This window comes from Suncus etruscus, chromosome 4 (genome assembly GCF_024139225.1).
Source record: "Suncus etruscus isolate mSunEtr1 chromosome 4, mSunEtr1.pri.cur, whole genome shotgun sequence".
Classification (NCBI taxonomy): Eukaryota; Metazoa; Chordata; class Mammalia; order Eulipotyphla; family Soricidae; genus Suncus; species Suncus etruscus.
Genome location: NC_064851.1, coordinates 527,613 through 548,586, shown reverse-complemented (window position 1 = coordinate 548,586; position 20,974 = coordinate 527,613). Strand labels below are relative to the sequence as shown.

Here is a 20,974-nt window from a genome sequence, read left to right as displayed (position 1 = left end):
AGGTGGATAGATGAACAGACAGGTGGTTGATTGGGTGGATGGATGGGTGGCTGGATGATGGGTAGATGGATTTGTGGACGGGTAGGTAAGTAATGGATGGATGGTTGGGTAGGAGAACAGAAGGACGTAAATGAAGATGAATGGTTGGTTGAGTGATAGTTGGGTGGATTGATGAATTCACAAATAACTGGTGAGTGGGTGTGGAGATGAATGATGAATACGTGTGTAGTAGATGAGTGGATAGAGGGTGAGTGGATGGGTGGATGTGTATATGGATGAATGGAAGCACTAATGAATGGATGGGTGTGTGAGTGGATGAATGGATGGATGGTTAGACGGATGGATGAATGAAAGGCTGGGCATATCAATGATGGGGGAATAGATGGGTGGAAGGATGGATGCTGAGTGGATGGACAATAATCAGTGGGTAGGTGAACAAATGGGTGGGTAAAGTCAGCCAGGGAGTAAAGAAGTAAACACCAGTTCAGCCAGTTCTGCCATTGCCATCCTGAAACAGGCCCTGAGCATTTGCCTTGCACATGGCTGACACGGTTCAATCCCCAATACCAATTAGGGTTCCCCAAGCCCTGCCAGGAGTGATCTTTGAACACAAAGCATCACTAGTTGTGGTCCAAAAATCAGAACCAAAGGCTGGTGAGATAGCATGGAGGTAAGGACTTTGTCTTCCATGCAGAAGGACGGTGGTTCGAATCCCGGCATCCCATAGGGTCCCCCGTGCCTGCCAGAGGCGATTTATGAGCATAGAGCCAGGAGAACCCCTGAGCGTTGCCAAGTGTGACCCAAAAACAAAACAAAAAAAATCAGAACCAAAGAAATGACACAGATAGGACTTTTGAGGGGCTCTGGACAGGGATGGTGGGTCTCAGAAGGCGGGCATCTGGGAAAAAGATCTAGGTCGGGGAGGAAATGGGTCCAAGTTCTGAGAGGCTTGAAAAAGTGCCTAGCTGACCTACAGTGGACAGAGACCCTGGAGGGCCCCTTAAGTCCTGTCCCTTACTCATGGCAGCAGTGTAGGACCCCTGAGTGGAAGAAGATGGATGGTGGTTGATCCTCTCAGTCCCTTGAGAGCCCAAGATGGGACAAAGACCAACTCAGAGCCAGCAGCTCACGCCCAGCGCCCCCCCCCCAAAAAAAAAAACAACAACGAGGAAACAGGCATGACACGTCTACAGAGTTTATTCTCTTTTAGTCATATGGCCATGACATAGCCCCCACACCCCAGGAAGGTCCTCTGTGGGGGCCTCACCCAAGTGTCCTTCTTAGTGACCTGCACCACCCTCGGCAAAGCCAGAGCACAGGAGAATGGAACATGGCCAGGAGCTATCCCATCCAGTCCTGTCTTGAAACCCAGGGGGTTCCTTCAAGGGTCAGCTTAGGCCTGGAGAGCAAAGGAGCAGATCTGAGGTGGGATCCAGGGAAGGAGGTCACTGAGGTGCCAGGCAGAGCCAGGATCCCCTTCCAGAGGGAGGCAGAGGTGGGAAGCCGCAGCTGGTGTTCCCCGAGTCCCTAGGGCCACCCTCAGGGCCCAGAGCTCTTCACAAGGCTGTTTCCTTGGAAACCTTGGTTGCCAGATGCCTCGGAGGCCTGAAGCTGAGCACCTCTTTGTAGGTGACACCTGGAGTGGGCATCAGGAATAGAAGGGACCCATCAGGTCAGAACAAGCCAGCACCCAAGGGACACCTCAGGAACCACGGGGCTCAGGGGCTAACTATGAGTCCAGGTGCTCAAATGCTCCAAGCTCCTAGCATAGTTTATTAGAAACCAGAGCCCCCCAGGGGCTGGAGCTATAGCCCAGCAGGGAGGCCATTTGTCTTGCATGCAGCAAACCCAGTCTGATCCCTGGCATCTCATCTGGTCCCCCAAAACTGCCAGAAGTAGTTTTTGAGAGCAGAGACAGGAGTAGCCCTTGAACTCTGCCAGGTATTTGTCCCCCCTCAAAAAAAAAAAATAAGGCAAAAATAAGGGCTGGAGCAATAGTACAACTGCAGGGCGTTTGCCGTGCATGCAGCCAACCCATATTGTCCCAGAACCTAGAGCAATTCCTGAGTGCTGAGGCAGGAGTAACCCTTGAGCGCCACCAAAAACCAAAGCAAACAAAAAGAAACTAGCCGGGGCCGGAGAGATAGCATGGAGGTAAGGCGTTTGCTTTTGAGGCAGGAGGTCATCGGTTAGAATCCCGGCGCCCCATGTGGTCCCCGTGCCTGCCAGGAGCAATTTCTGAGCCTGGAGCCAGGAATAAACCCTGAGCACTGCTGGGTGTGACCCAAAAACCACACACACACACACACACACACACACACACACACACACAAAACTAGCCGCCCCCTCCCCCAAATAACCCTATGGTCAGAGGTCATGGGTTAGGCCAGGCCACAGGGACCGCTGGGCCCATTGGCCATGCCTGTAGCCCAGTTAGCTGATCCATCTTACACGCTGCCTTGGAAACGGGCTGTCCGAGCATCAACCCAGAGCTCTGCCAACATGCAAACCCCTTTGCTGACCCAGAATACTCAGGAGGACCCACCCACCACCTGTAGCGCCCCACCAAACACTGTCCTGATGGGTAACTGGGCAGGACAGGACCCGTGGAGGTCAGGGCTCAGGGGTTGGCTCCATGTGCCAGCCAGCCATGCCCGGGGAAGTGGAGGCAAGTTCACGTGACTGGTGGCTGGGAAGAGCCACTTTCTCAGAGCTTGTCCCTGCCAGGGACTCAGCCAGCAGCATGCCTCATTCAGCAAATGGCTTCAGTGGCTGCCTGTGGCACATCCCAGAGAAAGGAAGGAGCCTGTATGGCTTCGGCACAAAAAGTAGGGAGGAACCCCGTGACCCCGGGAAAGACCCTCTGAGAATCACGACCCCTCGGCCCCTACTCACGCTTCCACTCCTCCAGCGTGCGGTCCACGTCGTCGAAAGACTCGTCATACTTCTGGGCCTTGGGCTCGTCCTCTGTTTCGTGCAGGGACTCGAAGTAGGGGTGGGTGAGCGCCTCCGCGGCCGTCACCCGCTGCTCCGCGTCTAGCACCAGCATCTGCTCCAGGAGGTTCACGGCTGGAGGAGGAGAGAGAAGGTGGGGAGGAAGGTGAGTGTGGGTGTGGGGAGGGAAGGGGAGAAAGGAGAGCCCAGGGAGGTGTGTGTGGGAGGTGGGTAGAAATGGGATGGGCGCGGAGGAGGGTCAGTCAGGGGAGCCCCGGCCCCCCCTTTTGGTTTGTTTATGGTTTTGTTTTGGGCCACACCCAGCGGTCATGTCTCTCCCAGGGTCCTGTCTGGCTCTGCACTCGGGAATGGCTCCTGGCAGGCTTTAGTTGTCCAAAATGGGGTGTGTGTCAGGTGCCCGGCCCCTGCCCCATGGCTTTAGCCCACGCCCCCACTCATCCTCACGCATCCCCATCCCTACCCAGAGGGCTCGCGTCTGTCAGGATGGAAGCGAAATCCTTCTTCTCCAGCTCCGGGAGCCCCTTCATGTAGTTCTTGGCCTGTGCGGGACACGGGTGAGGGCCAGCCCGGGGAGTGCGCCGGCCACGCGCCTGTCCTCCTGTCCCCCCGCCCGGCAGCCTGACCTCGGCACTCTGCAGTCTCTGCACAAACTCCTCCGGAGGGGTGCCCGTCACCTTCATGATCTCCTTCAGCTGGTCCAGGTCTGCGGCAGGTCAGGGGCACAGCGCGGCCAGACCAGAGGGCGGTGCCACCCCACCACCCGGCTCCGCCGCTGTTTTGCCCTGTCCCCAGCAAAGCACTTGCCCCGCCCCTTCCTGGCTTGGCCCCGCCCCGGTGCGCTCTGTCCTATCCCAGCACAGCCTTTGCCCCATCCCATCCCCAGCAGCGCATTTGCCCCGCCCCGAGGACAAGCAGGCCCCGCCCCTATCCAGACTTGGCCCCATCCTATCCCCGGCACAAGCGTTTTCCCCGCCCCTAGGCAGGCAAGCCACGCCCCCAGGAGCAGAGTCGCTGGGTTGCCGCCCCTCACCCGCCCAGGTCAGCAAGCCCCGCCCCAAGTGCAATCTGTCCTATCACAGCCTTTGCCCCGCCCCTGGCCCCGGCTCCAACAGCCCCGCCCCAGTGCCGCCTCCAGCGGGCCCCCGCTCCCCCGGCTGCAGGATACGGTCGCTGCCCTTGAACAACGTCTTCCCGGTGATCATCTCGGCCATGATGCAGCCCACCGACCAGATGTCGACTGAGAGAGAAGCCCCCGCCTCAGGGCTCAGTGGCTGGGGAGGGCAGGACACACGGACGGGCAGGGAGGCAGGGACCACAAGACAGGCGGGAAGCCTGGGCTGAGCCGGGCGTCGGCGGGAGCGTGGGGGCGCCTGCTCCTCGTTCTGTTCCTGGGACTGGGCGGCGCGTCTGGCTCGGGGGCTGCCTGCCCTGCCCCACCCACCTCTGCACCGCCCGGAGCTGAAGAAGCTGGGCCAGCCGGCAGGGCCTGCAGCCTCCAGCCTCCAGCTGGCTTCTCACCTGTCTGTGTGTAGCGCATCCAGTTGAGGATGACCTCAGGCGCCCGGTACCACCGAGTCACCACGTAGCCCGTCATCTCGCTGTCCGCCTGTCTGGCCAGGCCGAAGTCCAGGATCTGTAGCCAGAAGGCGGGCAGGGAATGCTCAGGGGCCCCTGGAGCAGGAAGACCACAGTGGGGTCTGGAAATCCCCAGGAGATGGAAATGGATGGAGCTTGTGACCTGGGATCTCAGCCCAAGCTCGATGATGCAGTCTGTCTGACAGTGCAGGTTCCAGGGGTACAGGCAGCCCCCCACTTAAGGCTCACCTTCAACTCGCAGTCCTCATTCACAGCCAGGTTTCCAGGCTTCAGGTCCTGGAGGTGGACAGGGGACAGCTGCTGTCACGGCCCCCAGAGATGGCCAGCGGAGCACCCAAAAGAGCTACTAGTCACGATGTCACAGGAAAAGCAGGCTCCCAGGCGCCAAGCCCCTTGCCAGCCCTGGCAGGAGGCACTGGACTCACCCTGTGGATGATGCCTGCGGCATGGATGTACTGCGAGCACAGAGATGGGGAGGGTGGTGGTCAGCTGGCAGGGTCCGGGCCCTGCCCCCCCTCAGCCCCGCCACACCCACCTTCAGCCCCTTGAGCATCTGGTAGACGAGGAACTGGATGCGATCGTCACTGAGCTTCTCGTGTTTCATGAGCTTGCCCAGGTCGGTGCCCATGAACGGCATCACCAGGTAGCTACGGAGCAGCCCGGTGCGGGGGTCACCCTTCAGCACTGCCCCAAGGTGCAGGGAGGCTGGGAGGGCAGGACTGACAGGCAGACGCAGGGGAACCCCACAGGGAGGCTGGGAGAGGCAGGACAGGCAGATAGATGCAAGGGATACCCACAGGGAGGTTGAGAAGGGCAGGACAGACAGACCCTGGGGACCCCCTGCAGGGAGGGCTCGGAGAGGCAGGACAAATGGACCCTTGAGGCCCCAATAGTGTGTACACCCAGAAACCCTCGCCACCCAGCGCCTGAGTCGACCCTCCAGAGACCCGGCAGCACCCACAAGTCCGTGAAGTCATCCAGGCTCTCGTCAGGGGTGAATACGTCCAGCAGCCCGATTACCTGGGGGGGGGCAACACAGCAGATGGGGGGCTCAGGAGCTCTGGCAGGAAACCGCACATCTGAACCCAGTCCCAGCCTGGCCCTGCCCACCGTGGCCCAGTTCAAACAGCCCCGAAGACAGCGGCTCTTTTGGGAATGTGACAGGCTGGGTCCTGGGAGGCCGCCCCGGGGTTCCCCTTCCTTCCGTGCTCCTCCCTCCCCAGTGAAGACCAGCAGGCCCTCGAGGGAGCGAGGCACAAAGGATGGCACAAAAGTAATGGGACAGCAGGCACTGGGTGTGGCGGTGACAGGGCGCCACCGACATCTGTGATCGGTGGGTGAGACCTGGGACAGGGGAGAGCTGGGTAGCAGGAATATCTCGATCCAGTGGCCAGCACTAAGGGGCTGATGCAGACAGAGACATGCGAAGGGCAGAAGAGGCCCCACAGTGCTGCCCCCTCCCATTGGTCTCCTCCCGGCCAGCTGGGGAGACCCTGAAGCAGAAATGGCAACCCCAGGGCTCCAGGGCTGGGTGTCCACCCTGGGTCCCTGCAGAAAGAACCAGGACAGGCTGGCGGGCAGAGCTGATGCCACGTGAGCCCAGATGTGGCCAGGGACTCACTCAGTGGGCTGGTGTCCAGAAGAACCACATTCAGTCCAGGAAAAGCCCAGGGCGGGGACGGGAAATGCAAAGGCAAGACCCATCCGGGCTGGGAGGCCCCAGACACCCACCCTGGTGTCTATTCTCCCAGACAGCCTGGGGTGGGGGGGGGGCTGTCGCCAGCAGCCGGACCCTGTGTCTGGGACATGGGGGAACTGGGGTGCGGTGGTCCGAATCTCAGAATCTCAGAGTGGCGGGAGCAGCTTACGACGGGGCAGGGGACACTGAGGCACAAGGGGCCCCCTCCTTGGGGCTTGGAGGCAGGGTCTGGGCGAGATGCGGGGCCGGGCCCCTCTGAGCCCTAAGCCGGGGCTGAGCGGAGGGGCCCCCACTGCCGGCACGCGGGGACCCCGTCTCACGTTGTCGTGGCGCATGTGCTTCAGCAGGCGCAGCTCCCGGTAGGCGCGCTTGGCGTACAGCTCCGACTGGAAGGGCCGGTACAGCTTCTTGATGGCCACCCTGAGGCCGCTGCGGCTGTCCACCGCCGAGCTGCGGGACAGGGCGCACGGCACGACCCGGCTCAGCGCCCGCCCGGCCCGCGCCGCCCCCGGGGCCCCCCGGCTCACCATACTGCGCCGTAGGCGCCCGAGCCCACGGGCTGCAGGTCCTGGTACACGGCGCGCACCTCCCAGTCGGTCTTGGCAACCTCCTGGCGGTAGAAGCCCCGGCGGGCGGCCGGAGGCGGCGGCGGCGGCGAAGAGCTCATGGCCAGGGCGCGCCCCGCGCACGGCGGGTGGGCGCCCCGCGGGCCGGCTGTGCGCTGCGGGTCGCCGGGCGCTGGCGCTTCTCGCCCCGAGCCGCCGACCCCGGCCCGGCCCGGCCCCTCCCCGGCCCGCCGACCAACCGGGCCCCGAGGCGCGCACGTGACCCCCCGCCGGCCACTGTCCCTCCGGAAACCCGAGGCGCGGCCGGGGCGGGCCCCAGGCGCAGGGGGGCAGGGAGCGCCCGATCGGGGGCCCGGACTCGACTCCCCTCCCCGCCGGCTTCAGTCTCAGTCCGGCTGCCCTGGGCCCCGAGCGACGTCCCTGGGCTGGCCACGTCGTGCCATCGTGCTCCGCGCTGAGCATCCCTGGTCCCAGGCTTCAGCCTCTGGACAGGGCAGCCCCTGACCAGCACAAGCACGCGCCCTCCCGCTTGTCCTTCAGGCCTGGCCCGTGTGGCGTCCCAGCCGCAGCATCTGGATGGACCAACTGTCCCCACAGGCCTCGTGGTGACCCCGGACAGCTGAGTAACAGGATCCAGGCTGCCCCGCCCACCTGCCATGAATCAGCAACCCTGACCTCGGCCAGGGCGGCTTTACACCTGCGGAGTAGTGCTGCCCGGGTCACCTGCTCCTCCGGCCCCACCAGTCCCAGAGGGCCCCCTGCCGCACCAGCTCTCTGCCCGGAGCACCCCGCGGCGGCCACCGTGCCCGCCCAGGAGGTCCAGCCGTTCCTGACCTCATCTCGGGTCCACGGCTCTGGATGTCTCCAGATTGTGGTCCCAGAGCAGAGGCCGCCGGCACCCCTACTCCCCTCCACTCCCGTATACACCCCCAGCTCCGCGGGAGCCCAGGCCTGAGCTCCAGAAGAGGAGCCCCGTGCCCATGGTTGGTGCCTCTGCCCCCTGCCCAAGAGACCACTACCCTGTGACCTCAGACAGTTCTGAGGGCCCATCTCTGAGATCCCTGCGCGTTTGTGTGCTGAAGGGAGCTGCAGACAAGACGGCCTGTCTGATGGGGTGCAGTGTCCAGCGTGGCTAGGTGACCTGAACCCCTCGACAGTAGGGAGAAAAGCAGTAATTGGGGATGTGGGACCACGGGGAGCCCCTCCTGACCTTAGATGTTCGAAACAGCAGGTCAGGAACTGGAGCGATAGCACAGCAGTAAGGCATTTGCCTTGCATGCTGCATGCGGCTGACCCAGGATGGACTGGGGTTTGATTCCCTGCATAGAGTCCCCAGAGCCTGCCTGGAGTGACTAAGAGTAATCCCTGAGCACTGCCGGGTGTGGCCCAAAAACCAAAACCAAACAAAACAAACCAACACACAGCAGTTCAGACCCAGCTGAGAGACTCAGGGGCCTTTTATTATGAACCCTGTGCCTGCTTATGGCGACAGTCAAGCCCCAGGGGCCAGAGACACCCCCCCAGCTGACATTGCCCTAGGAGAAGCCCCTCCCACACACCCTCCATCTGGCCCCCAGACCAAGGGCACCCCAACCTGGCCAGTCCCTGAGGGAGACAGAGAGCCTAGCATGAGTGCTGGCCCCACCTGTCTCTGTCCACAGGGACACTCCCAGCTGGCACAGTGTCCTGGGGACTCAGAAACTCTCTGTAGGGGATTAAAGATTTGGGGGGACTTGGGGAGGGCTTGCACCCGCTTTCCACCTCTCACCACCAGGGATCACCCCTGAGCACTATCCGTTGTGACCCAAGTTCCCCCCCTCCCCAAGGAACCAACCAGATCACTCGGCGCCCCTGGCCCACCTGAACCCCCTCACCGGGGACACAGCTGGACCTCAGCACCTTGGGACAGCAAGAGCCAGGAGGGGAACAGGGAGCAACATGCAGCCCCTCCACCCTGTGCCAGGAGGAGAAAAAAAACCCAGGAGGACTGCAAGCAGGACCAAAGGGAGGACTGCAGGGAGGAGCAAGACTTGTAACACCTGGGGAACCCCCCTTGTCCTCAACACAAACCAATGACTCCTCAGCCACAGCTCTGAGTCCAGACCAGCCCCCCCCCCCATCTGGGATTGAGCTCTGGAGACGCCTGCTCCCCATGCACAGCCCCTACACAGCTGGGTCCCCCTTGGCAGCGCCCACAGCACGGGCAAGTCCAGGACACCTCCACTCTGGGGGCTGGAGCTGCAGGCAGGCCCCGCGGGGCGAGGACGCGGCGTGGGCCCATCGCACAAAGTTCTCTGCTGCTCCACCTCACTGCTGCAGGCTGCCTGGCGGCTGGGCTGGCTCTGGAGGCTTGAAACTGAGCACCGCCTGGTAGGTGAGCTCTGAGGGGAGGACGTGTGAGTCTCGCAGCCTCTGGGCTCAGGGAAGGCCCCTCCCCGGGGTGCCAGCACTCAGCCCAGACCCACAGGGGCCCCGCCAACCCCCCCACCACACAACCTGCCTTCTCCCTCCACCTGCTCAGGCGCCCACCCACCCTTCCACTGCTCCAGCGTGTGCTCTGCGGCCTCCACGCTCTGGTCATAGGGTTCGGCCTCCGGCTCATCATCGGGGTCGTGGTATTGGCTGAAGTAGGCGTGGGCCAGGGCCTCGGCCGCGCTGACCCTCTGATCGCTGTCCAGTACCAGCATCCTGCCCAAGAGGTCCACAGCTGCAGGGGGTGGCGGCGGGGGTCAGCGCTGCACCCATACCCAGTGGGCAGCGGGGTACCATCCCGGCCCCTTCTCACCCAGGGGGCTGGCACCCCGGAAGATGCTCTTGAGGTCCTTCTGGGGCATCGGGGGCAGGGACTGGATATAGGTCCGGGCCTGGGGGCACGAGGGAGGAGTTTCAGGGGGGTTGGTCAGGCCCAGCAGCCCTCTGCCCTGTCTACCCAGGAACCACCTGCTTCCCCATGGGGGTTCCCAGGGCCCTGTTTTTTGTGGGGAGGTGCACACTCGGTGGCACTCGGGTTATTCTATGCTCTGTGCTCAGAAATCGCTCCTGGCTCGGGGGAACTTATGGGACGCCCAGGATTGAACCCAGGTCTGTCTTGGATTGGTCCTATGCAAGGCAAAGGCCCTACTGCTGTGCTATGGGTCTGATCACTCCCAGGGTCCTGGAACTACCCTCCCGGGCCCTGGTTCCATCCACACCAGGGGATCTGTTTGCCTGGGCTGGGTTCCACTGTGTCCCCATGTGGTGCCAAGGCTGCACTCCTCCCACGCACAGACTCACGTGCTCTGAGGAAATCTTCGCCAGAACCTCGGGGCTGGGTGTGCCCACCACCTCCATGATACGCTTGAGCTGGTCGATATCTACCAAGCTTAGGAAATGTCTTTTGGAGGCCAGAGAGATAGCACAGCAGTAGGACATTTGCCTGGCATGCGGCCAACCCAGAAGGGACCCCGCTCGATTCCCAGCATCCCATGTGGTACCGAAGGGTGCCAGGGACTATTTCTGAGTGCAGAGTCAGGAGTGACCCCTGAGCGCCACTGGGTGTGGCCCAAAAAACCAACCAATCAATCAATCAATCAATAAAGTTACCAAAAAACCCAAAATCTCTCTTTGGGACAGAATCTGGGGACACAACCAGAGTCTGGTTTCCTACCACAGATGACGTCCAGTAGGCCCAGTTCCCACCCACAGGGAGGAGGGCTCCCCCCTGTTCCCAGCATCCCCAACAAGGATACAGTCGCTCCCCGGAAAAAGCACCTTCCCCTGCAGCAGCTCGGCCATGATGCAGCCCACGGACCAGATGTCCACTGTTGGAGAGGGGCCTCTCAGACTGGTTGGCAACCCCAGGGATGCCCAGCCCCAAAGACGAGCAGAGGGCTGAGCAGGGGAGAAGCTAGTGGGGAGGTGACCCCGGAACCCAAAAGGCCCACCGCTGACAGTGTGATGGGGGGCTTGACTGAGCCACTGTGTTTGAGGCGCTTACTGCTAACAGTGCTCTGGGGGCCATTTACATCTAAGGACTGACTCTGGCTCAGCCAGGAAGGAGAGAAGCACCCTAAATCCTGTGCGCTCTCTCAGTTCCTGCAGTCTGATTAATTTCTCTCTTTTGCTCTCTCTCTTCTTTAGTTTTTTGGCTGCACTCAGTGGTACTTAGGGGATCATCTGGGGTGTTGGGGATCAAAGCCAGGTCGGCCACATGCAAGGCATATGTCCTACCACTTGTGCTGTCTCCCCACTCCAAAGGTCTGATTTTGGGGGTTTATTTTGGGGGGAGTATTGTTTTTTTGGGGGTGGGTCACACCCAGCGACGCACAGGGATCACTGCTGACTCTGCACTGAGAAATCACTCCTGGTAGGCTCGGGGGACCCCATGGAATGCCGGGATTCGAACCACCATTGGTCCCTCTACCTGTCCTGCCTGCACCCCCCGGCGGGCGTCACCTGTCTGGTTGTAGTGCATCCAGTTCAACATAATCTCCGGGGCCCGGTACCAGCGCGTGGCCACGTAGCCTGTCATCTCCTCGTCGGCTTGGCGTGCCAGCCCGAAGTCCAGGATCTGGGGAGCCCCCGCAGCTCCAGTTAGTGGCCGCCTGTCAGTGGTCCTCAGCGCCCGCCCACCCGCGCCCCCTGGCCACCTTCAGCTCGCAGTCCTCGTTCACCGCCACGTTGCTGGGCTTCAGGTCCTGCGGGTGTGCGCGGGGCATGAGCACAGGAGAGTGGCGAGGATGGCACCGCTGCCCCCTGCACCCGCCTGCACCTACCCGGTGGATGATGCCGGCCGAGTGGATGTACTGCAGCATGGACGGGGGTGTCAGTGCTGGGGGGGTCAGTCTTCCCGACCCTGCCCGCTGCTGCCTCCCCCGCCCGCCCACCCCCACCTTCAGCCCGCGGAGCAGCTGGTACACCAGGAACTGGACGTGCTCCTCGCTCAGCGCTTGGCACTTGACGATGCTGTTCAGGTCGGCGCCCATCAGGGTGGTGACCAGGTACCTGGGGGACCGGGAGTCAGCACCGGCGGTGCCCGCAGCCCCGCAGCCCGCAGCCCCGCAGCCCTAAGGCCTCACACTTCGCTGAAGTCCTTGATGGAGGTGGCCGGGGTGAAGACGTCCAAGAGCGCGATGACCTGGGCAGGGAGGCTGGTCAGGCCCAGATGCGCCACACCCTCCTGTCTTGCCCACGCCCACCTCTGTGCACTAGCCACGCCCATCCTGACCTTGACCATGCCCACATCACTGTCAGAACCCACCATGGTCCAGCCACACCCATCCCATGTCCCATACCACACTCACAATTTTGCCCTGGCCATCTCACTGTGACCACGCCATCTTGCTAGCCACATCCATCCCGTGTCCCTGACCACACCCTGACCTCGACCACGCCCACCACATGCTCTGGACACGCCCACATAACTATCATGGACACGCCCACCATTGCCCAGCCTATCAGCCGTAGGTTCCTGACCACACCCACACTTCTGCCCTGCCCAACCTTCTACCTTGACCACGCCCACCACCAAATTGACCGCGCCCACATACTGCCGTGACCACGCCCACCATTGCATGTCAACTCGTACCCACACCACCCATGTCCCTGGCCACGCCCACACTCTACCAAACCACGCCCGTCATTGCCAGCCATACCCACCCCATTACCGTGGCCATGTCCACACTCTTCCCCATCACGCCCACACCACTGTCATAGCCAAACCCACCACTGCACAGACGCACCCATCCCATGACCCTGATCACGTCCATAATCTGCACTGACCATGCCCATACCATTGCCCAAACAGCCCACCCCCTGTCCCCTTGACAGCGCCCACCAATCTCCATGGCCGATCCTGGTGTCCCTGGCCACTTCCTAGCCGGTGTCCCCCGACTACTCCCACCCTAGTGCTCCACCACCGCGCCCCACCCACCCAGGTATCCCCCCCTGGTCCCCCCACGTCCCCCCTGCTCACATTCTCGTGCTTGAGGTGCTGGAGCAGGCGCAGCTCGCGGTAGGTCCTCCGCGCGTGGACCAGCGACTGGAAGGGGCGCGACAGCTTCTTCACGGCCACTTTCTGGCGCAGCTGCGCGTCATAGGCCGAGCTGGAAGGCGCGGGGCGGGTGAGCAAGCGGGCACCGGTGCCCGGCCTGGGAGGGATCAAGCGGCCACGGCCTGGCCACCCTGGAAGGCTCATTTCTCCTGCTCCTCCCTGATGGGCAGCACCTCACTCACCTCCCAGCTCCCCCAGGACTTGGCCGGACCCCTTCTCTGGGCTCCCAGTTCTGACAGACAGTGCCGGAGACCCCTAGGGCTGCCATTGAAAATGTGACCAGGGCCGGCGAGGTGGCGCTAGAGGTAAGGTGTCTGCCTTGCAAGCGCTAGCCAAGGAAGGACCACGGTTCGATCCTCCGGGGTCCCATATGGTCCTCCCAAGCCAGGGGCGATTTCTGAGCACATAGCCAGGAGTAACCTCTGAGCGTCAAACGGGTGTGGCCCGAAAACCAAAAAACAAACATTATTTAAGGACCCAGAGAGATAGCACAGGGCGTTTGCCTTGCAAGCAGCTGATCCAGGACCAAAGGTGGTTGGTTCTTATCCCGGTGTACCATAGGGTCCCCCATGCCTACCAGGAGCTATTTCTGAGCAGACAGCCAGGAGTAACCCCTGAGCACCTCCGAGGTGCACCAAAAAAAAAATGTGACCAATGTTCCCCAGCCTGGCTCTCTTCCTTGAATGGGTTTAGCAGCCCTGCAGCATCATCATCATCATCATCATTATTATTATTATTATTATTATTATTATTATTTGGATCACACGGCAGCGCTCAAGGGTTCCTCCTGATTCTGTGCTCAGAAATTGCTCCTGGCAGGCTCCGGGCCATATGGGATGCCAGGAATCGAACCTGGGTCCATCCTGCTTCAGCCGCGTGCAAGGCAAATGCCCTACCACTACTCTATCATTCTGGGCCGTTCATTTTTGTTTTTGTTTGTGTGTTTGTTTTGGGGCCACACCCAGTGGTGCTGATGGGTTACTCCTGGCTCTGTGCTCAGGCTCAGGGGTCTTTTGGCTGTGCTCTGGTACCACATGGGATGCCAACCTGGGCAAGGCAAATTGCCCTTCCCGCTGTGCTCTTGTTTGGCCCAGCATCATTCATTTTTGTTTTGGGGAGAGGTTTGTCTGGGGTCCACACCCAGTGATGATCAGGGGTTACTCTTGGCTTTGCCCTCAGTAATCACTCCTGAATGTGCTCAGGAGGGACCTTATGGGATTCAGGATCAAAGCTGGGTTGGCTGTATGCAAGGAAAATATCCTATCAGCTAGCTAGCTAAACTGTCTCTTGTTTTATTTTATTATATTGTTGTTTATTTATTTTGGTTTTGGGGCCACACCAGCGGTGCTCAGGGGTTACTCCTGGCTCTCTACTCAGAAATTCCTGGCAATGAGGGCTGGAGCAATAGCACAGTGGTAGGGCATCCCATATAGTCTCCCGAGTCTTCCAGGAGCAATATTATTTATTTATTTATTTTTGGTTTGGGGGCCACATCCGGCAGCACTCAGGGGTTACTTCTGGCTCTGGACTCAGAAATCACTCCTGGCAGGCTCGGGGGACCATATGGGATGCCGGGGATTGAATCCAGGTTCTTCCTAGATCAGCCGCTTGCAAAGCAAACACTTTATCACTGTGCTTTATCCAGCCCCCAGGAGCACAGCCCTCCTGAGCACAGAGCCAGGAGTAATCCCTGAGCGCCACTGGTGTGGCCCCCCAAAAAAAATTCCTGGCAAGTTCGGGGGACCTGAAGGGATGCTGGAGATTAAACTCGAGTCAGCTGCATACAAGGCAAACACCCTGCTTGCTGTGCTATTGCCGGGAGGCCTCCATCCTCCTGCAGCCCTCACACCCCAGAGAAGGGGCCCTCCAGCTCCTCCCGCACTCCGGACATGCTACCATCATTGGCATCACTGAAAATGCTGTAGCCCTGTGCCCTAGGACCTGGCACTGGGGTCTCCAGGCCACCCATCCTCAGGAATCACCTTCCCAGCAGCACTCTGTGCTTGTGAGACAAGGTGGGCCCAGCTCCCTGTCCTTCCTGGCTCCTGGGGGGCAGCTATGTGATGTGGAGGGATGGGCACCGACACTGGGGGCTCAGTGCACCTGAGGAAGTCGGGGTCACACTCAGCATCATCCACCAGCATACCTGGTGCCTGGGCGCTGATACTCCCTGACAATTCCGAAGGACATTCTGGGCCAGACGTGAGGCCAGTGGGGCTGTAGAACTGCCTCCTCCGGGGATGGGGCAGAGGCCTGGGGCTCTGAGGGCTGGTGGCCTGGTGACCCGGTGACCGAAGTCCCAGTCCCCAGCACACCGAGTCCCTCCTTGGAGCTAGGGCTGTGTGGGCCTGGTTTCTCCTCCCACACAAACACCCCACGCACAGACTGCGGAGCCCTGGTCTTGGCCCGTCTGCCTGAGCACTGCAGTGTCCTGTCCACACCCACATGCCACGGACACACCAGGCAGTGCAACTGCGGGGGGCAGGGGTTGAGGTAGGGGAGAGACAGGGGCACAGCCCAGCCTGGTGCCCTTCTCGAGATACATAGCCCTTGCCACACCAGAAGAGAGCTCCAAGCACAGTGCTCTGAGCACAGAGACCGGAGTGAGCCCAGAATTCAGAGCCCGGCATAAGCCCTGAGCAGAGCCAGGAGAGAGCCCCGAGCTCCATGGGTGTGGCCCCTAGACAGCTGCAGCTTGGGTGCCTGGAACTGCATTGTGGAGGCCTCAGGCACCCCGCAAGGACTCCTGGGCGCCTCGATTCACACAGCGCCTCAGTCAGGCCACCGATCTCTTGCCACCCAGTCAAATGGGACCCCACAGGGCCTGGAGGGAAAAAGCAGGTTGGGGGCAATAGGGTCCCTAAAGACCCCAGCGTGGGGGTGTCTCTGTGTCAGGCCTGAGCCCCGCCCAGAGAAGTCTGATTTCACTTGCAAAATCAGAAATCGGGCAGGGGCCGCCCTGGGGTGCTGGGGTCCACGGGATCCTTCCTCCCACTACCCGAATGTCTGCACTGCTGGGGGCGTCTGCGGACCCCCACCCCCACCCCCGCTGCACAGCACCCTGAGGCCCGGGCAGGGCATGCTGGGGGTGCCTGGGGCACGGTGGGGGTGCGCTCGCCTGCCACCACCCCACCCCACCCCCCGCTGCTCCCCGGAGCGGGGGTCTCGGCGAAGTCGGGCCCCTCCCCTACCACACGGAGCCGTAGGCGCCCGAGCCCACGGGCCGCAGCCTCTGCAGCCGCAGCGGAACCTCCCAGAGCGTCTGGTTCAGCTCCCGCCGGTAGAAGCCCGCCCGGGGGCCCGACATGTCGCGAGCGGCCGCCCCACCCCACCCCACCCGCGGAGACTCCCTGGCCCGGCACGCTGCCTCCGGCTCCGCCCGCCGCGCCGCCCCGCCCGCCGCCCGGCCGGCTGGCTGGCCCAGTTCGCCCGGAGAGCCTGGGGGGGGGGGGACCCCGCATCCTGGCCTGGCCGGCCACTGCCTTGGCCTCTTTACTCCGGGCCTTGCTCCCCCCAAACCCCAGAATCCCTCCCCACACTCACCCCTGCTTCAGGCAACCCTCCCCGGCCCCCTCCCCACAAACGGAGTTGAACCCTCAAAATCAAAGGAGCCTGGGGCCCGGAGAGAAAGCACAGCCGAAGGGTAGGGCCTTGCACGCTGCCCATCCGGGACGGACCTAGGTTCCATCACCGGCATCCCATAGGGTTCCCGAATTTTGAACCACTGCCCTTTTGCACGCAACGCAAACGCCCTGCCTCCATGCTATCTCTCCGGTCCCTAGAGTTTTATTTTATTTTTATTTTATTTTATTGGGTTTTGGGTCATACCTAGCAGCTCTCAGGGGTTACTCCTGGCTCTACACTCAAATCGCCCCAGAAGGCTTGGGGGGCCCTATGGGATGCCGGGATTCGAACCGCGGTCCTTCTGCATGAAAGGCAAATGCCTTACCTCCATGCTATCTCTCTGGCCCCCTCCAGTTTTATTTTTAACTCTATTCATTTGTTAATTTATTGATTGGTTGTTGGGCCACACCCAGCAGTGCCCAGGGATTACTCCTGGCTCTGCACCAGGAATCACCCCTGGCAGGCTGGTGGAACATTTGGGATGAACCGGGTCCCTCCAGTGTCAGCAAGGCAGACTCTCTACCGCTGTGCTATCTCTCTGGCCTGGAACCTTGGAGTTTAATTTCTCACCAAGGTAGAAAAAATCCCCTAACAGAAACCAGGTACTTAGTTAAGAAGTGGGCAGGTTGGGGCCGGAGAGATAGCATGGAGGTAAGGCATTTGCCTTTCATGCAGAAATCCTGTCATCCCATATGGTTCCCCCCAAGCCTGCCAGGTACGATTTCTGAGTGTGGGGCCAGGAGTAACCCCTGAGCGCTGCCGGCTGTGATCCAAAAAACCACACACACACACAAAAAGCGGGCAGGTGGACCAGCCTGCCTCCCCCTCCCCGCACGCTCAGGGGCTCCCCACCTTCCCCGCCTGCTGCAGTCCTGGCCCAGGTGATCCTCCTGGTCCAGGTTGGGTGTTTTTTACTCTTCCTGCGTTGGTCCTGCCTCTTCCGGGACGCCTGTGACGGTGGGACCCAGCTATGTCAGCACCAGGGACAGCGCTACGTCGGGGGCTCCAGGGGACCGACGCTATTCCATGGGAGGTGGGACCTGGCCTCCTCCTGGAAAGAGACACTCCGGGTGTTGCTCAGGTGATGCTCTGAAGACACCATCGCTCCTGGCAGGACTGGGGGACCGTGTGGGATGTCCCAGCCCTGAACTAGCCATTTACTGTAGTTACCTCTGGGCTATTGCTCCTGCCCCCTGCTTCACGTGTGTGTGTGTGTGTGTGTGTGTGTGTGTGTTCTCCAGGATCTCACAAAAATAAGTGCTATACAACTGAGACATATCCCTTGCTTCCAGCTGCGGCCTCTTCCCAGAAGTCCAATTTAAATTCTTTTTTTTTTTTTTTTTTTTTGGTTTTGGTTTTGGGCTACACCCAGCGGCTCACAGGGTTACTCCTGGCTCTGCGCTCAGAAATCACTCCTGAGGCTGAAGAGATAGCATGAACAAAGGACGGTGGTTCGAATCCCGGCATCCTATGGTCTCTCCCCCCTTGAGCCTGCCAGGACCCTGCCAGGAGCGATTTCTGAGCGTAGAGCCAGGAGTAACCCCTGAGCGTTGTTGGGTGTGACCCAAAAACCAATCAACCAAACAAACAAAAAGAAATCACTCCTAGCAGGCATGGGGTGGGGACCATATGGGATGCCAGGGATCGAAGTGCTGTCCATCCTGGGTCAGCTGCGTGCAAGGCAAACGCCCTACAGCTACACCAATGCTCTGGCCACATCATTGCAGCCTTTTATATTTTTTGTTTTTGGGCCACACCCGGTGACGCTTAGGGGTTACTCCTGGCTCGGTGACCATATGGGACACTGGGGATCAAACCCAGGTCTGTCCTGAGTCAGCTGCATGCAAGTCAAACGCCATACTGCTGCGCTAATGCTCAGGCCCCATAGTCTTTTGGTTTTGTGTCATACCCAGAAGTGCTCAGGAGTCTCACATGGAATGACAGGATTGTTTTGCCTCATGCAAAACAGTAGCCCACAGCTATCTCTCCAATCTCTTTGTCAACAAACCGAAATAGTTTGTTTTTTTGTGGCCCGACCACACCCACGGGGGCTGCAGAGCTCCCTACAGCCAACCCAGCGCCTGAAACTGAACCAGGGCCTCCTGCGTGCAAAATGTGCTTAACTCTGAGCCATCTCTCCTGCAGGAAAATCTTGATTGTTTTGGAATTTTGTTTTGTTTGTTTTGTTTTTGGGCCACACCCGGCATTGCTCAGGGGTCACTCCTGGTTGTCTGCTCAGAAATAGCTACTGGTAGGCACGGGGAATCATATGGGACACCAGGATTCGAACCAACCACCTTTGGTCCTGGATCGGCTGCTTGCAAGGCAAGAGTGCTATCTCTCCGGGCCCTGTTTGTTTTGTTTTGACTTCGGCACCACACCCAGCATTCTCAGGGTTTGCTCCAGACTCTAAGCTCAGGTATCACTCCGGGCGTTCTTCTCTGAGGACCGTGTATGCTGACCCGGATGGAACTCAGATTAGCAGCATGAAAAGCAATGGCTTTCACCCCAATTCTATCTCCCCGGCCTCAAATTTGAGTTCTTATAATGTAGAGTCCTAATTCTGCAAAGATTAGAACTCCAAACTCGGAGCTGTGGAGAAAGTCTGGGCGCCAGGGGTCCACTTCATGAAGTCACAGGCCCTTCTTCCTTTGGGGCCCAGCACAGCACTGATCCCGGCGCTCCTCAAGCCTGGAACACTGGATTGGTTGGACAATGGCCAAGCATCCCCTGGACTGAGGAGAGTCCTGAGCACCACTTGGGAGGCCCCAAAACACACATGAAACACAGAAGCTCCGAGGCCATCGCAGTGTGTGGGCATGGGCCGGGAACCGCACCCAGGATCCTTGTCTGTGAGGGGTGGGCCCTAGATCCCCTGGCGACAGGCTCCACCCCCAGACCGTATCCCCATGACAACAGGCCATGCCCACCCCTCATCCCCATGGACACAGACCACGCCCACTCAGACTGCAGCTGACAGACCACGCCCCCAGGCTGCGTCGCCATGGCAACAGACCCTGTTTTTGTGCGAAGCCCTTACCCTGGGGCCTGTGTTCTTTGCACCCTGGCAGCGGTGCCCAATGGGCTGGGCGGTAGGAGGTTGGGCAGATGCCAGACGCGCTGGGGCAGCCCCCAGGTCTGGCAGGCTATGAAGGGAGTGCCGCAGGGCCCTTTCTTCTGAGCAGAAGGCACAGGGGGTGCCCGCAGGGAACAGGGAGCAGTGCTCGCAGCCATCCCTGTGCCGTGGGGCTGAGCAGAGGGCGGGGTGGGGCACCTCCCCCCAGAAATTGTCTGCCCCTTCCTCACCCTCTACTGCAGATCATTCACCCAGAATATTACCCAACCCAACCCCCAGTCTCCCCTTTAGCCAGTTAGGGGCACCTGCCTTTATTGAGAAGAGGGTGCCTGGAAACAGCTGGGAGGTGCTACGGCTGCTCCAGCCTCAGAACTCCCCTTCTCCCAGAAGTTTGGGAGGGGCTGGAGCAATGGCACAGCCGGGAGGGCTTTGTTGACGCGGTTTGATCCCCAGCATCACATATGGTCCACCGAACACTGCCAGGAGTGATCTCAGAGCGCCACTGGGTGTGCCCCACACACACGAAAAAGAAGTTTGGGGAGAAAAGGGGGAAGCAGAAGCAGAGACAGCGGAACGGGCGGGCACCCTTGGTCCATCAGCACCCGGCCACTCCTTTCACTCCAATACCATTGCTCATTTCCTTTTTTCTTTGGGTCACACCCAGGGGTGCTCAGGGGTCACTGCTGACAGTGCTCAGGGACTGTATGTGGAGCCGGGGATTAAAAGTTGGGTTTCTGGGCCGGGCGGTGGCGCTAAAGGTAAGGTGCCTGCCTTGCCTGCGCTAGCCTTGGACGGACCGCGGTTCGATCCCCCCGGTGTCCCATAGGGTCCCCCGAGCCAGGAGCGACTTCTGAGCACATAGCCAGGAGTAACCCCTGAGCGTTACCGGGTGTGGCCCCAAAACCAAAACAAACAAACAAACAAACAAAAAAAAAAAAAGTTGGGTTTCTGGGGCCGGGCGGTGGCGCTGGAGGTAAGGTGCCTGCCTTGCCTGCGCTAGCCTAGGACGGACCGCGGTTCGATCCCCCGGCGTCCCATAGGGTCCCCCGAGCCAGGAGCGACTTCTGAGCGCATAGCCAGGAGTAACCCCTGAGCGTCACCGGGTGTGGCCCAAAAACCAAAAAAAAAAAAAAAAAAAAAGTTGGGTCTGTACAAGGCAAGTGCCTGAACCCCTGTACTATCTCCCCGCACTCTAACTCCTACTTTTTAACCTACCCATAGAAGAAAAACTCCCAAAGCCCACTATGGGGGGATCAAATCACAAGCCTGGGGGTGTCGGCCAGCTTTCATGGGGTCTTCCTGCCCGTGGGGAAACGCCACTGGGCGTTCTCAGCATGCCCAGCAGGTGGCGCCCAAACACCTGGTTCGCCGGACAAAGCCCGAGAGGGGCGGGGCGGAGAAGGTTGGCACCAGGCTGGCTGATCCCG

General features: G+C 60.4%; 2 protein-coding genes across 3 annotated transcripts; both read right to left on the bottom strand.

Annotated features, from left to right (window-relative positions):
- Positions 1 to 1,181: 1,181 nt before the first annotated feature.
- Positions 1,182 to 6,953, bottom strand: MAPK12 (mitogen-activated protein kinase 12). The gene is made up of 12 exons (XM_049771764.1): positions 6,778 to 6,953; positions 6,571 to 6,700; positions 5,513 to 5,571; positions 5,087 to 5,198; positions 4,977 to 5,006; positions 4,780 to 4,827; positions 4,474 to 4,588; positions 4,121 to 4,192; positions 3,579 to 3,658; positions 3,416 to 3,494; positions 2,896 to 3,069; positions 1,182 to 1,636 (listed from the first exon to the last, which is right to left on the bottom strand). Exons 1-12 carry the CDS (start codon positions 6,915 to 6,917, stop codon positions 1,557 to 1,559), a joined length of 1,119 nt encoding a protein of 372 aa, XP_049627721.1. The 5' UTR covers positions 6,918 to 6,953; the 3' UTR covers positions 1,182 to 1,556.
- A 1,967-nt stretch (positions 6,954 to 8,920) lies between these two features.
- MAPK11 (mitogen-activated protein kinase 11) lies at positions 8,921 to 16,169 on the bottom strand. 2 transcript variants are annotated; one of them, XR_007494845.1, is made up of 12 exons: positions 16,039 to 16,169; positions 12,770 to 12,899; positions 11,874 to 11,932; positions 11,688 to 11,799; positions 11,571 to 11,600; positions 11,445 to 11,492; positions 11,251 to 11,365; positions 10,545 to 10,686; positions 10,090 to 10,169; positions 9,602 to 9,680; positions 9,350 to 9,523; positions 8,921 to 9,197 (listed from the first exon to the last, which is right to left on the bottom strand). XR_007494845.1 is itself a non-coding variant. In XM_049771655.1 (12 exons), exons 1-12 carry the CDS (start codon positions 16,152 to 16,154, stop codon positions 9,124 to 9,126), a joined length of 1,089 nt encoding a protein of 362 aa, XP_049627612.1. In that variant the 5' UTR covers positions 16,155 to 16,169; the 3' UTR covers positions 8,921 to 9,123. The 2 variants fall into 2 exon arrangements, 1 of the variants encoding a protein (XP_049627612.1); XM_049771655.1 differs by having other exon boundaries at positions 10,545 to 10,616.
- Between the last annotated feature and the right edge of the window lie 4,805 nt (positions 16,170 to 20,974).